The following is an 18,260-nucleotide window of genomic DNA, read 5'->3' on the forward strand; positions in this document are numbered from 1 at the left end:
AGTCAAGAAAACCTCAAAGGCACACACAAAAAGTCTAAATATAGATTTTACTGTATGAATTATATTTTCATTTAAAATACAATAGGAAATAATGCATTTACAACTCTCTAAAATTATGCATTAATTAACAGGGCTGTGCAAAGTATTCAAAAGAGGAACTTCTCAGAACGTCAGCACAGGGAAACTTCCCTCCTCAAAGCACTGACGCAGCCACATCCTTTGAAAGATTTCCCGTCTGTCCTTGCCTGTATACACATGAATGATTGATCTGCTGGTAGTCCTGGATTATAAACATATGCTCTGGTGAGTATGGTAGTAAAAGGTACCCCTCCATGCACATGTGAGCTGCATTCGCTATCAATCCTATGAGATGTCCCCCACCCCCACCCCACTACACGTGAACTGATGAAAGTGCCCTTGTAAGAAAACATTTGCAGCAAGCTGAATCGATTCTGAATTAGATGACAGGGTGAGGAATCAGACAGGAATTAGTAGCCCAGTAAACCACATTGTTTATATTCACTGGCCAGATCAAAAAGATAGTATAGCTAGCGTGTTGATCTAGTAGGAAGGGATAATGAGAAGGTCACCCAGATGGGTTTATCAAAAACATTCCAATGTCATGCTGTTTTTTATTCTGTGTCTGCCTTGTCTTTGTCTTGCCTTTCAATGTAGTAGGCCACAGGTATACAAGCTGTGGTTCTGCTTTTGCTCAGGGCTGCTCAGCAAGCTGCCAATACTTTGCTGCAAGCTCAATGTACACTGTTGTTTGCATTCTTAATATCTTCTTCAAAGTGATTTGGTTGTTTAGATTAGCCAGGTTTTGGCCACAACATGAGTTAAAATTAGCATAAGCTATCTGAGAACAAGCTGCTCCCATTCACATTTGCCTATAATGTATCACATCTAGGTAAGTCAATTATTTAATAAGAAGTGAGAGATATGACAGATAAAGGCTGAGATTGGAAAATGATGATGTAACCTTATCTGCATGATTTTTTTAAAACTGAAAGCTATGAAGAAACCACAGGTTTCATTAATTTAGAAGAGTTAACAGTCAAATAAAGCAGTGCTACAAACTGACAAGCAGGTCAATGACTAAAAGAAGCACCAAATGGACCAATAAATGCATATGGCATGGCTTTTTTTTTGATATCTCACCATCATTTTTGTTTCTAACCCCATTAGCCTCAGGTGTACCTTTGCATTTTGATGCTTGCCATTAGGTTGAAAACTTGACCCTAGGTAACTCTATGGACTCCTTCCCTGGGACAGACAATTTTTAAAACTCTTATGATACCTGGACTTTGATGACTTGCTTGACCACAACAAAATCAACCAATTTCCATATAGTTAGGCTTAATCCAGACTTTGCCTATTAAATGAATGAGTGTGCACCTGTCTGTTGCGAGTTCAAACATCTGAATTCTTTAACAGTGGGTTTCATCAATTGCAGACTGCCAGGAAGTACAATTCTCAATATAGGAAGCATTATAAACATTAATCAATCATCCTGCAGCAAATAACAGAAAATTATACAGAAAATAGTGAAAGCAAAGTATTTTCTTAATAAAGACATAAGAATACATTACCTGCCCACTTACCGATGAAGAGCCTAACATAGACTTTGGTGATCTTATCATTCCAGCAATGGAATGTCGAATAGTATCAAACCTGGAAACTTTATCTTTTTTATCCTAGGAAAGAAAGAGAAGAAGAAATAGTCCAACAGAAAATAAACCAGAGATTCTTAGCAGATTAAATAGTCACTGCTATATAAAATTTCAATTTTACTCAATCAAGCATGAATGAAAAGGGCTTCCTTGTCTGTTTTTTTTAATAAGAATTTTATTAGATTTTAGATAAAGATAAAAACTACAGAAAAACAAAAAACTACAAAGAATAAAAAAACTAAAAAAGAGTGAAAACACAAGATTTTTTTTTTTAAAAAGTTACAGAAAGAGGCGACTTCCGACTTTTAACAGCACGGATATACAACCATCTCCATAATCAATCCCTTACTCTATATTAAACCAAAATCACATTATTTCTATACATCATTCCATTGGCACAATATAAAAGTCACTAAATACAATTGCTCCCTCCCCTTATGTTAAAAAAAAGAAAAACAAAAGTTATATAAACCTCCTAATCAACTCCCCCCCCCCCCAAGGTTAACATTTATTTAATTACAACCTTCCTACCACTATCGTCATGAGTACTGATGGCGAGCAAGAGGGGGCCTCTATCCAGGGGGGAAAACGCATGCGTAGTACTGAGGAATTAAACAGCCATTCAAAGAGACAAAGATCAGACCAGCCTTAACATTCGGAGTTTATCTGTCTGGGTTTTTCCCACACTTCTTCAGTTTGTTAGGATTCTGTTAGGATTCTGTTTGTTAGGATTAGCACTAATAAACACTAGAGACCTACTCCTCGTCTCAGCATGATTTCTGACTGTTAGGACAACTATTCTCTTCAGGAAATGATCATTACCTTGCCATGGTGCTGGAGCTTGAGAACCTCAATGATGCCATGAGCTAAACTGTGAAGGGCCACCCAAGACGGGAAGGTCATGACAGAGAGGTCAGACTAAATGCGATCCCTGGGGAAGGTAATGGCAACCCACCCCAGTATTCTTGCCGTGAAAACTAAATGGATCAGTACAACCAGAGATGTGTCGGTGTGGTCAGTGAGCTAGAGCCAGACATCCTGAAGAGTGAGGCTGAATTGGCCTTAAGAAGCATTGCTAATAACAAGGCAGCAGGAGACGACAGCATCCCAGCTGAACTGTTCAAAATCTTGCAAGATGATGCTGTCAAGGTAATGCATGCTATATACCAGCAAATTTGGAAAACACAGGAATGGCCATCAGATTGGAAAAAATCAACTTATATCCCCATACCAAAAAAGGGAAACACTAAAGAATGTTCAAACTATCAAACAGTGGCACTCATTTCACATGCCAGTAAGGTAATGCTGAAGATCCTGCAAGGTAGACTTCAGCAATTCATGGAGCGAGAATTGCCAGATGCACAAGCTGGGTTTAGAAAAGTCAGAGGAACTAGTGACCAAATTGCCAATATCCGCTGGATAATGGAAAAAGCCAGGGAGTTTCAGAAAAACATCTAGTTCTGTTTTATTGACTATTCTAAAGCCTTTGACTGTGTGGACCATAACAAATTGTGGCAAGTTCTTAGCGGTATGGGGATACCAAGTCATCTTGTCTGCCTCCTGAAGAATCTGTATAACGACCAAGTAGCAACAGTAAGAACAGACCACGGAACAACAGACTGGTTTAAGATTGGGAAAGGAGTACAGCAGGGCTGTATACTCTCACCCTACCTATTCAACTTGTACGCAGAACACATCATGCGACATGCTGGGCTTGAGGAATCCAAGGCTGGAGTTAAAATCGCCGGAAGAAACGTTAACTATCTCAGATATGCAGATGATACCACTTTGATGGCTGAAAGCGAAGAGGAACTGAGGAGCCTTATGATGAAGGTGAAAGAAGAAAGTGCAAAAGCTGGCTTGCAGCTAAACCTCAAAAAAACCAAGATTATGGCAACCAGCTTGATTGATAACTGGCAAATAGAGGGAGAAAACGTAGAAGCAGTGAAAGACTTCGTATTTCTAGGTGCGAAGATTACTGCAGATGCTGACTGCAGTCAGGAAATCAGAAGACGCTTAATCCTTGGGAGAAGAGCAATGACAAATCTCGATAAAATAGTTAAGAGCAGAGACATCACACTGACAACAAAGGTCCACATAGTTAAAGCAATGGTATTCCCAGTAGTAAGATATGGCTGCGAGAGCTGGACCATAAGGAAGGCTGAGAGAAGGAAGATCGATGCTTTGGAACTGTGATGTTGGAGTAAAATTCTGAGAGTGCCTTGGACTGCAAGAAGATCAAACCAGTCCATCCTCCAGGAAATAAAGCCAGACTGCTCACTTGAGGGAATGATATTAAAGGCAAAACTGAAATACTTTGGCCACATAATGAGAAGACAGGACACCCTGGAGAAGATGCTGATGCTAGGGAGAGTGGAAGGCAAAAGGAAGAGGGGCCGACCAAGGGCAAGATGGATGGATGATATTCTAGAGGTGATGGACTCATCCCTGGGGGAGATGGGGGTGTTGACGACCGACAGGAAGCTCTGGCGTGGGCTGATCCATGAAGTCACGAAGAGTCGGAAGCGACGGAAAGAATAAACAACAAACCACTATTCTATACATTCCTGTCTACTATAATAAAGATAAAACTAAAAACATGCAAATTATCTGCCATTCTAATAATACAACAATTACAATAATCTTAATCATATTAAACCTAAAACCAAACATTTATTTATTATTTCTTATACACATGCACACACAGACATACCTAAATAATCTTAATCCAAACCATTAAAGATAAGTGAAGTCAACCAAACCTTAAAAGCAATCCAAACAAATATTTTAAAACCCTTACCCCACTTCAGAATAAACCAAAGCATTTACATGTCTCCACAATACACAAAGAGCTTCTTTCATAAAGAAATCAAACAGCCCAACTGCCCCCCAAAAAACTCAGACTTCTCTTCAAAGTCAATTTCACTCATAGTTTGCAACTTGATCCCTCTCTTCAATCTCTTCAACTCGACCAATCTTCATCCAGTATTTCAACAAAAGCCCCAATCTCACTATTAAGAGACATTTCTATCACTATTAAGCTCTTCAATTTCCTCCATGACATCCCCAGCCAGATGACACATTTCAAACCTTGCTCTTTCTACGATTATTTATTTTATTTATTTTTCAAATTTCTATCACTGCCAATCTCTCCCAAAAAGGGGACTCTGGGCGGTTTACAATAAAATCAAAATTAAAAACATATAAATTACAATACATTAAAACAATAAATAAAGATAAAATAGGTATAAAATCCAACTGGTGAAGATCTTACTTGATGGGGAGAGATCTACGGTACTAGCCACCCCCAAGAACTGGTGCCCCTCCCACACCAAGCGAGGCAGCAGAACCAGGTTTTCAAGTTCTTCCAGGCCATGTCATGAGTACTGATGGCGAGCAGGAGGGGGCCCCTATCCAGGAGGGAAAACGCATGCGTAGTACTGAGGAGTTGAGCAGCCATTCAAAGAGACACAGATCAGACCCGCCTTAACTTTTGGGGTTTATCTGTCTGGGTTTTTCCCACGCGTCTTCAGTTTGTTAGGATTTTCTGTCTGATGTAGCAGTAATAAACACTAGAGACCTATTCCTTGTCTCAGCATGGTTCCTGGCTGTTAGGACAGGCCGGGAGCAAAGGGGCCTGTCTCACCTCCGGGGGCAGAATGTTCCAGAGGGCGGGTGCCACTGCAGAGAACGCCCACCTCCTGGACCCTGCCAGGTGGAATTCCCTTATCGGTGGGGTTCGTAGCATGCCCTTTCTGCATGACTGGGTGGGACGGGTCGATATTAAGGGGATGTCTTATACAATGTCTTGAATATCCCGTGTAGGAGCTTGGCAGGAATCAGAAAGTATCTGTTTAATGTCTTGAAGAAAGTCAGAAAAAGTCTGATTGAAATCCTCCATGTCTCATGCAGTAGATTATGGTGCCCCCTAGGTACTTAACCAGTGAAAGTGGGAGATATTAGAAGAATTTCTGGAATGTTTTTACACCAGTGAAAGTAAGCTAACAGCCAGTTCCCCAGGGAAAGTAGCAGCAGAAAGCTGAGAGTTCAAAATAACAGATTCAATGTGTAGGAAAATGCTAAAATCTTCAAATTTAATATGAAAATAATAACAGGGAGACGATTACATAGTCTCAACCTTCCTTAATATTTGGATGGAAAGTAGAATCCAAAACTTTTTTTAAAAAAAGAATTAATCACAAAAATAACAATAAGCACCAAGAGAGCAGTTTCTCCTTGCTGTAGAAAGCCTCTCTTAGGGTACACATTCTTAAAAAAAAAAAATTGGGTGATTTAGAAATGGGGTGGCTGGACTTTTCCAAGCTACAGCACAGCTTGGAAAAGATGACACTTCAGCCTCCCAGCAGCTCTTAACAGTCAATCATGAACGTTGTTTACGATCTCCTGGCTGCAAGCCGCCATCCTGGAGAACAAATAGGGTGATTCTGAACGATCTCCTTTCCCAGTAAAACGCTCCTGGGCTTTAGGAAAAACCTGCCTGAGCCTCCCAAAAAACTGTTGCGATGTCAGTTCTGCCCAGAGTCCGCGAGCACAGCTGTTCAGTCTGCCATGTCTTCACTGAAAGTCCCCTTGTCTCAGTTTTTATCTGAAAATATTAGTACTTTTGAATAGTTTTGCACAAGAAGGGACAATGCCTATTAAAAAATAAAATGTTTTTCATATTTTGTCAAAACTTTCCCAATCTATAATCCTGATATCTTTTTCTTTTAAAAAACTTAATGTATTTTATTAAATGAAACTACATATATTTTACTTTCATTTTTCTACTTCTTTCCTCACCATTTTGCATCTTCCTGGGAAGTTTTCCTTGGCACTTTTCCACCACAACAAAACAATGCAACAAGTTTAAATGGGAAAAACAACACATTTATAGAACTCTCGAAGAAGAGATGGTCTATTTGTAGCATTCCGAAACCTGGTAGATTAAACTCAGGAGCAGAACAAAGACTGAACAGTGTAACTTATTCAGAAGAAAGAGGTCATACAAAAGGGAAGGAGCAGTGGAATTATATGTGAAGTGCATGCCTACATTGAGATCCAGGAATTTGAGCACGAGGTCCAAAAGAAAGCATCTGGGTAAGAATACAAGGAAAGGGAAAATTACAAAGATATTATTGGGATATTATTGCTGTAGACTGCTAACTCAGATAGAATATTTGGATAATGCCCTCCTGGACCAGGGAAGAGAGACATAGTAATAATGGGAGATTTCAACTACCTGGACATCTGTTGGAAAACTAACTTAGCTGAAATTGTAAGAACGCTAAAATTCCTATGGGGTCTTGCTGACTATTTCATTTTCCAGAAGGTTGGAGATGAAACAAAGGGATTAGATCTCTCAGGTCTATCTTAACAGTGATGAGCTGGCTGAAGAAGTAGAAGCAGGAGAAACCTTGTAAGGAAGTGACATCATTCTGAGGTTTGTGATAGAGAGGTCTGGAGTAGAAGTAGGAGGCATGTGGTTGTACTGGCTCTCCTTTCTTCAGAGCTAGTTCCAGTCAGTTTGGGGGTGGGGGGAGAGAACAGATCCAGCTCTAGGCTTTTACTCTGTGTGGTGTCACAGGGTTCAATTCTCTCCCCTCTAGTTAACTCTACATGAAGCCACTGGGTAAACTCATCCAGTGATATCAAGTTAGGTATCATCAATACACTGATGATATTCTGCTACACATCTCAGCCTCATTGCTGTTAATGTTCTGTCTCAAGCTGTGGGGGATCTAGGCAAAGGTAAAGGTTTCCCTTGACATTAAGTCCAGTCATGTCCGACTCTAGGGGGCGGTGCTCATCTCCATTTCAAAGTCGAAGAGCCGGCGTCTGTCTGTAGACAGTTCCGTGGTCATGTGGCCGGCATGACTACACGGAACACTGTTACCTGCCCACCAAAGCGGTACCTATTAATCTACTCACATTTGCATGTTTTCGAACTGCTAGGTTGGCAGGAGCTGGGACTAGCAACGGGAGCTCACCCCGTCACGTGAATTCGAACCGCCGACCTTCCGATTGGCAAGCTCAGCAGCTCAGCGGTTTAACCCGCAGCACCACCGCGTCCCTGTGGGGGATCTTCATGAAGAGAAATACGCTCAGGCCTAACCCTAGCAAAACAAGTGGCTTTGGGGTTTTGAACCACACAAGCCTCAGAGATTTTCCTACACTGCCCCAAGTCAGAACTGGTGCTCAACCAGGAGTCGTCCTGGATTCATGGCTCCGGCTCGAGGAGCAAGAGGCAGCTACGGCTAAGAGGATCTGCACAAACCTATCGTGTACCAGTTGTGTCCATTCCTGGATTAGAAGGTCCTGCTCAGTCACTTATGCTTGGTGACCTCTCACTTGCAATGTACTTTATATAGGGCTGCCCTTGAATACTATTCAAAAGGTACAACTGGTCCAGAATGCAGCACACAAGTAGTTATGGGAACACCTTGATATGCCCACGTAACACCACTACTGGGCAACTTATCTGTTTGGCTTCTGGGTGCAGTTCAAGGTGCTAGTTGTCAAGTATAAAGCCCTTCATGACACAAGATGAGGATACTTGAGGGACTGCCTGTCTCCAATTATCTGCTCACCCAAACAAGATCAGACACGGTTAGCATGATCCAGATCTTGTCTATTAAATAGTACCACCCTATGGGACCCAGAAAGTGTTCGTTCTCTGTTGCTGTGCCTGGCCTATGAAACAGCATATCCCCAGAGATCCTGCTGGCCTTTAGAATGGCCCTGAACATCTGGCTCTTTCCTTGGGCATTGGGCCATGATGTGTGACATGTCCATATGTGTTAATACGTGTTCTGTGATTTATTGTGTGCGGTACTATAGGTGTCAGGTGTGTTTCTACATGTTTGTTTGATTTTTACTGCTGATGTTTTTCTGGGTTGTTTTTAACGTTGTAAGCAACTCAGAGTCACTTGATGAGTAGGCCACCATATCAATGGAATAAATAAATTCAGAGAATAGTCCCACAAACACATGAATTTCAGGAGAGCCAATTTCAGCAAGCTTAGAAAAGTACTAATGATGGTACTTTGGACAGAAAACTTCAGGAGAAAGGGAACACGGAAGAGGTGGAAACTTTTTAGGAATAATATATTAGAAGTATTATTGCAAACTATACAAAAAATAGAGGCAGCTTAGGAAACCACTGTGGATGCATAGGGAAGCTTATGATTGAGCTAAGAGTAAGAAGGCACATATACAAGAAATGTAATATGGGTGCAATCACCAAAGAGATTTACCAGCAAGTAGCTAATATCTGCTAAAGTAAGCTGAAAGGCTAAAACACATTAGGAATAGACTCACAAGAGAAACCGAAGGAAAACACATGTTTAATTTCCAGTTTTCCCTAGAGTTAAGCAGTGACAAGTGTTAATAACGTCACTGTGCAAAAGGAATATGAATATATATGAGTTGTTGAATCCCAAGGTGTGCAGAGGTACAAAAATATTCTGACAAAGACTTCAGGGAAATACAAAGACAGTTTGTTTGGTGCAGGTAAAATACTGACTAAATCATAGCAGGTGGAAAGTAGGTGAACAGAATGGTCTATTTGGAACACTAATCAAAACCACTTCAAATTAAAACAGTTGCTGCATATTCCATTTGCTCCTTCATTTTCAATACTCAGTTCTGAGCTATAACAGTCTATATATTTACATACACAGGAACCGGAACAGCCCCTCTGCTTCCCTCAAGAAAGAGTCCCTGAATCACTATCTTTACTGTTGCAACGTCCCACAATCTATTGAAAAGTCTGTCTGGTCACTCCACCACCACTTTTTACTGGGGATGTGTTGGGGAGGGGGGATGAAGAACCTCCTCTCCGCACCTTTCTCTTAAGAGGTGTGTGGGATTTCTTCTCTCATTTGTTGTGATTCTGTAATGGCAGACTGGTTGGGGTGTGGGGTTGGCTAAATTTTCTAACAAAAATGTATCTACTAATTTAAGAAAAGGATACAAGTTGTCTATTGTGTACATTAGGGTTCAAGAGCTAATTAAAGACTGAAGGCAACTGGGAAGTACCGTAAGTCCTGCTTCTTACCTCAAAACTAATCTTCCAGCATGAAGGAAGGAAGGAAGGAAATGCAGATAGAACAAAATAGGATTAAGGATACGGCTCAGATCAATCCATGCTATAGAGACCTAATTTTCAACTACTTCCACATTTTTATATGTGGATATTTCCTACAGATTTTCCAAATCTTTTCCATTAAGATGTCTCCCAGTGGTAGAAGGCAAAAGTACCAAGGCAAAATGAAGCTGGCCCCCTCCCCTTTGAAAAACTCCCCTGAGAAGGAAGTCTTCCTAATCCTGATTAGTTTTCCCAGACTCTGCTGGATTCTACTATCTACACTGGCAAGTTAATTTTGATTAACTTCTTTCGTAACTCAACCTTTAGGAGTGTTTTCTTACATTTCACCAGATGAATTTACTGATTAAATAGTGGAAATGGTTTATCATCCACACATAAAGTTTGCAAAACCAACCCATAACGGTCCAATGGATTGTTATTCTTGGTATCATCTCTTAACAATTGTATCCACAGACTAACTTTAACAGTAACTGAATATCTCTTCTGTGTCACCAGACACTGTCCATAAATAATGAATGTTCTCATATGCACAGTCAAGTGTTGGGGCTATAGCACACTACTTCCTTCTCTTCCCTAGATATGCAAAATGAGCCAAGAAATCACATCTTTTACTAATTTACATATGAGGGTATTCACCTCCATGACTTGCTATCTCAGTGTTCATCTGAATTCACCAAAGATCAATGCAAGCTGGATGATAGTAAATAATTGATCAATATAGTAGAGATATTCTTTATTTGATATTTAAAGTAAACTTCAAGTAGAACATAAGAAACCAACATGAAAAAGAAAGTATCAGACACAAAGCAGGATAGATGCAAATGTAGCATCTGCACCAAAGAAAAATTGAGTTAGCCATTATAAAACATTTTAGCTAGTATTTGATCAATTGATATAAAAATGGTCATAAATAAAATATCTGGTTCCTTTAAAACACTCTTTAGACAACAAAGCATATCTTCTTGAAATTGCAGTCTGTCCAATAATAAAACAGGCTACTCAGAGTACCCTGGCAGGGTGATTTTATATCAGTGGATTAAACGGCTACTTTAAAAAAAAACTGATCACTACATTACCATGGATACGGTGTCTAATTTTGCTCCTAGGTCTGCCAGGATTTGGGATTATCAGCATATTTCACGCACCTCAATAATAACAAGAAAAAGGGCCTTTTTCAGATAAATGAGTTATGGGGATTAGCAGCAGCTAAATGAGTGCTTCTCATATCACTGAGGGGGAAGGGACAAGAATGTCTGCATTCTGATGATTTTCCCCCAAACTAGTTCAAATAATGCATTAAATTTTATGTTCACTACCATTCTATTTCTTAACTGTTCCTTGCAGAACAGATGACTATAATAATATTCTTAACCCCTGTATTTTGTCTGGATTCCTTTAATATATACATTTACTGCCTTTTAAGATATTAATATTTACCTACTTCTGTATTTTTCAAAACCAGAAAGCAGAGATGTTGACAAGGGAAGAAATGTTATTAGAGTTTTGCTAAATTTAAGATGGACAGCAGCAGCAGCAGCTGCCAAAACTACTAGCAAATGCATGAAATGGATTGCTTTCATGTTTGAGCAAGCATATTAGTTAGAACAACCTAGAAAACAGGCAAATATATCTCAATGTTCTGACCTAAAAATTCTCTAGAAGTGGGGAGACAATTTATATTCTTATAACACTTGCCATCTGCTTTTGAACACCACCACATCAACACATTTGATATTTATATGTGTATATTATGTGTGTCCTGTTCAGACTATGCAGCCATGCAAGGTTTTAAAAAACACACTTAATTAAATAACTATTTACAATAGTTAAGTCCTTGAATACGAAGACTCAAATCAAAAAGCCCAACTGGACATAGAAGGCAGCGACACAGGACTCTCTCACTGGAAGGGAAGGCTGGAAACTACTGGAACACAGTGCGCTGGAAGCAAGAGATCTCGAACTGGAACGGGAGGCTGGAGCGGTTCTGGCACTGGATTACTGGCAATCTGAAACTGGATTGAGACTGGACACAGCAACTAGAGCTTGGAAACAGGACTTGAACTCGGAACAAGGCTCGGCTCGGCTAAAAGACTTGGACTAGGCAAAATTCTCAGGACTGGAGTCTTGGAGCAGGACTCAGAACTTGAAGCAAGGCTGGGATCTGGAAGCAAGGCTGGACTCGGCTGGAAGCCCCAGACTAGGCTGAATTCTCTGGGCTGGAAACTTGGAGCAAGCTTGGAACCTTGGATCAAGGCTAGAATTGGCTGGGAGCCCTGGACTAGACTGAATTCTCTGGGCTGGGAACTTGAGGTAAGGCTGGAGACTGGAAGCAAGGCTGGACTCGGCTGGAAGCCCTGAAGTGGCCAGGCACCCAGATTCTGAACAAGATAGTTGTGAAAATCCAAAACATGGCTGAGCCTGCAAAGCACAGTTGCACAGGACTGTGGACAAATGGTGGCACGGAAGCCTCTCGGCTTAACTATGCTGCTGAGGAGATTGCGGAGTTTCAAGGCTGGATGCAAGGTGGAGGCTGCTGGGTTCGGCTGACACTAGTTCCTTGGTTGCAGCAGATGCAAGATTCAATTCCTCTTTGGAGTGGAACTCAGGGGCTGATTCTTCTTCGGCAACAGACGCTGCCTCCGACGCCAGTAAGGACTCTTCTTCTGAAGCTGCAGGCTTAGAGGATCGGTTGTCTCCAGCAGCCCGGTCTCCACATGGCTGCCTTTTATGCCGTTCCTTGGCGTGCTTGGAGTCTCCTGTAGCCAATCGGGCTGCTTTCTCCTGCCTGTGCTTTTCAGCTTGTCGTTGGTGCGCACTGATTGGTGTATTTAAATCCTCCTCCAAATCTTGCCCAATCAGCACCGTGGATTCTTCCTGTGCTGCTGGCTCAGCCTGGAGTTTTGTTTTCCCAGTTTCGGACCAGTAAGTTTCCAATTCCTCCTCTGACTCTGAAAGAGTTTCACTTTCCGAGTCAGAAGCAGGCTTGGTTCTGACAATATGCAATGCATATTGATATTTGAGACATTTGAAATAATTAACTTCATTTAATATAGTAATAAAGATATAGATAAGCCAAGTAACTGCCTTAGAAGACAGCTTTACATAGAAAGTCTTATAAGCATCAGAAAGGACAGTGAAATATAAGTCAAACAGAGGAGGTGGAATTTCAACGTCTTCAAAAGTACATCTTTCAGGTGTTTATGAAACTGTACAAGGCATAAATGTAAGAAAATTATCAAAGGAAAAATATAAAACTAAGCAATTTATATGAAATAGGGTTGCCTTGGACCACCAAACATTGGTAATGGCAATTCTTATTATGATTCTCTGATACAAAATGTTTGCTTTACCTTTCTAGAAAATATATACACACCCATATCTATAGACTCATTTTGTATTGGATTCTTATTATCACTATTCCAATGATGTGGAAAAAGATGTTACACTGGACATACAAATGAAACTGGTTGATGTCTTAATAATTAAAAAGGGATATACAAATAACAAACCAAAAGAGTGACCTGGATAACTCTCCTACATTGGATTTACAAAAGAAAATTGTTAAAGCTTTGAAGAATTTTGTGGGAAGGGACAAAGAAAAAATGAAAAGAAATGAAGTCCTAGGACATTATTTGAAGGGATTAAATATCAAGATTGTTAAAAGTAAAGGGAAGGAATATAAAGTTGGTTTATTTGATCAAGGTTAAAATAAATGTGTTATCTCTGGGAACCCTTAACGGACTTTTGCTGATCAGGACTGAAATGATGAGGCTTTAAGGATTTGTTTACAGGTAAGAGTTGGGATATGGGAAGACGAGATCATTTATTGTATTTTTAAAGAAGGTGATAAGTTACTAAAATTGTTTATATTTGTGATAAGGAGGAAGTCATTTCTGTATATATTTTTCTTTTTCTTTACTATATTCTTATTTTTCTTTTCTATTTTTCTTTCTATTTTTTCTGCACATTCTATATTTTATTTTATTCTTTTATTCATTTAGTTTGTATTAGTTTTTATCTTTTTAATTGTAATTTTAAATAACATTACTATAAAAAAAGAAAAAATCTAGCTCATTGAAGATTTGAAATGAACACAGTTTGTATATAGCAGTCAAACTAGGTTATAAAACAAAACATAAATGAACCACAGCATTCTTCTTGACTTTTAACATAGCATTTGCTCACACATTTTTCCTCACAGGGGAGGAACAAGTTAGGAAACACACTGTATTAATTTACTTCCTAGCACCAACTCAGCTTCCTTCCCAGATGTTCCTGGAGGGACATCAAGCCAGAGAACAATTTGTGTCTGTTTTTTGGGGGGGGAGGGAACACATTACTAACTTCCTGGTGTTCACCAGAGATTTATTCAATAGTTCTTTGGATATGTGGGCAGTGGATTAAGTGGAGGAGAAAAAGATATTTAAATTGGAGGGGTTTACTGAAGAGTAAACAGATTATCTAATTAGTCCTTTAACTTGGGAGATTCTACATCAGTATTAGTAGCTTAAATGGATTATGAAGTTCTCTTCGTCATGCCAAGAGAAAGGGGAGAGTTGGAAAAGGAATAACTGGCTGGCAATGTAGCTGATTGCAAGAAAAAAAACAAAGTTCAAAGGAAGTTTGGTCTTAACTCAAGTAATCTCAGAATTCCCAAAATAGGGAGATTGATTTCCATCCCTCAAACCACACTTGTGCCAGGTCTGAAAAATAATTGTCTTTAACTCTAATCTACCTATTTCATACAAATATTGTAAAAAAGCAGAATGGTTTTTCAGGAAATTTCCAGATGGCACTCATTCTCAGTCTCGATTGAGTCACGAAAAATATTCAGGATGCTGAGAAGATAATGTTCCTAAAACCAACTGTTAGCTATTTTAAAAAGCAGCTTTGAAAGAATATGCTTGCCAAATATGCAAAAAATCTAATATCCAATAAAAGGTTTTGAAATAGATTTATAATAATGCATTAGATTGCAAGAAAAAGTTTTCAGCTTATATAGTAAAATTGGGCAATCAAAATAGTTCTATTTCTGGACAGGACAGTAAATAAGTGGGGCCTACAATCAATTGTTCCAAATGAACTTGGAATGTTCAACCCTAACACTCCAAGTTCCACCCAAATAGAATACTATAAGCTGAAGGAAGTCAATTCATTTCATGTAAACATCCTGCCTTTTAGTTTTTCTTTTTCAACAAATACTTCTTTTGTGAACTTGTTGTTCTGCAGTCCCTTTTCTTAAACCATTTTTTATGCTTTTGCCTATCTCATATGCCACACTGATCAAAGAAAAAGTAGGTATGTATATGATCATCATTGTAAGTCATAAATAACTCTGAATTTCAATATATATATATAATAAAATGCTGAACAAAAGTCAGCATTTTCTTTAATATTTCTTAAAATATTTTGCCCAAGATAGCATTAGATAGCTAATAAGTTACAGAAAGCTTAGGCATTTTGAACAATTGCTACATACAGTAGCAACTGTTCATAAATCCTGTTTCACGTTAGACAACGAAACTATTCCCAGATAATCAAAACAAAATAATTATATAAAATGAAATTATGTTAAGGCTTAATAAGTTTCAAATTTAGGCAATTCTTTTTTCATATATGTGCATGAGATTGAGGCCAAATTTGATCTGTCACTTTATTTTACATTCTTTGTCTCCTAACTATAAAATATATTTAAATCATAGATTGCTCAGATTTTTTTCCAGAAACTCAAATGACTATGCACAGCAAACAGGGAGCCAGTATGTTTACTGAAGGAAATGGAGTCCTTCTTTCCAGTATCACCTCTGCACAAACGCTATGGAAGAAACTGATAGCCTAGTCTCAAAAGAACTGTATCTGCTACAAAGGCAGTAACTCATTACAATTCTGGGCACACCACATAAACGGCATCATTTAAGTTTGAATTGAGTATTAGGGCTTTTGAACCTAGAGGTACTTTTGAAATGTTGTATGTTATAAGTGCTCTAACAAAATACTTCCATGAAATACCTGCACGTTTACAAAATGAATGCTATAGTGGCACAAAACCTCAATCTATCAGAAATGAAACAAGTAAGACTGCACCATACCACCTCTTCTACAATTTTAGCTCATCTTTGCCTCCCCTCAACTGGGCTGAAGTGATCTTACTTTCTAAGAATGTCTAAGGGCTCTGTGAGATCCAGGGACAGTCTTGTAAATATCAACTCACACTATTCTTTTCTTTTACAACGATTATTTCATTATTTAAGTCAGAAATCAACGAAAGCTGAGAAAGAGCAGGGTAGTTTAAAATGTAAGAAACCTCTTCACAGAGGTTTCCAGGACTGCTAAAGACACTACAAACAATTGGAGAAAGTGCAGGATTGCACAATGACAAGATATGCTTGTACGCAAACATCTACTAGCTACTTTGTTATAATAAAGTATATCCTGAGTTTTTCAGCCCTGTGATCCAAGAAATTGCAAATAAAATTTGCAGCCCTCTCAATAATTTTTTGCATGCAGTTTCTTACTTCAGCCCCATACAAAATGTCAAAAAGAAACAGATTAGAAATATCAGTATGGTATTAATTCTGATGCAAATTAAAAGGCAGAATTTGCATGATCTAACTAAGACTAAAGATCCAGTTAAGAGTAATAGATGGATATGTATAGAACTTGGTTCATATGACAAATCATACAACAATTAAAACTGTTTTACAGTAATTTTGCTCCAAAATTATGGTATAATTGACCACAGTAAAGAATTACTGTAGCACAATGAAATCTTCAACTCAGAATGCTAAAAAATCTATGCAAGATTCCTAAAAAAGAGAACTGCTAATTGTTTACCTGCAAACTAGCTCACTTAACATCACAGCATGAAAGTTAACATCAACTTGCCTTCCTGGTTTCTAAATCCAATTAACCTGATAGTTCAATCCTGATAAATTGTAAAAACAAGGATTTATAGTTAATTAGTTTACATTTTTATTTAAATGGCACTGCTAATTTGCCAACAGTTCCCAAAAGCATTTCACAGTTCAGTTTCTCAGTGTAATCTCATATATGACAGAGCACAAACAAGCTTTAAACTACAAAGTTGACTTAATATATCATATATGCTACAAGTAGAATATGTTATTAATAGCAGATGAATTACTGAAATGAGTATCTACAAACAGTATAGGTGATATGGCATTGAAACTCATCCTAAGGTTACTGGAGAAAGAAGGATAATAAAATTCAACAAAATAGATGTTCTCTTACTTGGAAATTCAATCTGGATTCTGCCTAACAAAGATACTATGGTCATTTCTTCACTAGCCCGGTGGATTTCAGTTAAGAAAGAAGATAAGTGCAAAGGGAATTTTATCCCATACATTTGTCTTTTTAACACAGTTCCTTAAGAACCAAGAAAACAAAACATATGATACTACATAGTATATACCTGGTATAATTCAGTCATATTGTCCAAGCTGGCCAGGAAAAATATGATTGTAAGTCCAACACACTTGGAGAACACCAACAGGTATAAACACTACTGTAAGTTTTCACATGACAGAGCTCATTTAGACTGCCATTTCATCATGAATACAGTAATTTGGGTTCTAAAACACAAACATTTATGCCATACTATACTAATCCATCTTTACAGAATAGATTCATACAGCTATCTTCCTAATTTTTCTTTCAATACAATAGTCATGCAAAAGAACTTCCCATTTCTTTTTTTTTTTCTCCCAATCTTTCAAAATATTCCCTGATGAGTCCTTCAAATCTTTGGAACAGACACTGGGAAAGTTCAGGGGATTCCAATTTTGCCTGCAGTGTTCATTTGACTAGTGGATACCATCATAAGATCTAATACAGGTATCATACATAAACAAACAAAATATGTCATTTTTAACCCTTACATTTATTTATTTATACGCACACACTTAACTATGCATAAGAGTGACATGATTCAGTCTCCTTTTATACTATCTGTAATTTATTAAATAGAGATATTTTCAAAATTAAATGTGAATACTACAAAATCTATTGATCAAGTTCTAAAAAAATATTTTCAACTTGAAAAACCATATAGCTAAGTAGAGACTCTGCAAATATTGTGCTTTCAATTTACCTAGCAGCCCAGTACCCAAAATTCCTATCAAAAGGAACAAAAATATCTAGAACTCTGACTGAATTTACCCTGATCAGCTTTTGGTACAACAGAGGAGAAAATGCACTTTTAAGCAATTAAGCTCTTACATTAACTGTATTAAAGAATAAATCTTATCCTTTCATAAATTGAAACAGAAAGAAATATGCAATTTTAATAGATTGAAACAAGATAGATACTTCTAGTAGGTAGCCAACAGAATTTATGAATGCATACTTAATCAACAGGTATATAACAAGTATTTTTAAAGTCTGTATGTGTAATGTTTTGTTATGCTGTAATTTCATAGTCTTCAGTGGAGAATCTTAAACTGCAGGCCATGTTGAAATGA

General features: G+C 38.3%; 1 protein-coding gene across 2 annotated transcripts in view; it reads right to left on the bottom strand.

The window, feature by feature from the left end:
• Positions 1-18,260, bottom strand: part of FER (FER tyrosine kinase) — a 180,329-nt gene that overhangs the window by 103,360 nt on the left and 58,709 nt on the right. Inside the window, exon 11 of one of the 2 annotated variants that reach the window (XM_063295348.1) lies at positions 1,605-1,697. In XM_063295348.1, coding sequence (XP_063151418.1) covers positions 1,605-1,697 — 93 coding nt within the window. Of the gene's footprint in view, positions 1-1,592; positions 1,698-18,260 lie in introns of both variants that reach the window. The other variant, XM_063295347.1, reaches the window with a different exon arrangement.

This window comes from Candoia aspera, chromosome 2, assembly GCF_035149785.1.
Source record: "Candoia aspera isolate rCanAsp1 chromosome 2, rCanAsp1.hap2, whole genome shotgun sequence".
Classification (NCBI taxonomy): domain Eukaryota; kingdom Metazoa; phylum Chordata; class Lepidosauria; order Squamata; family Boidae; genus Candoia; species Candoia aspera.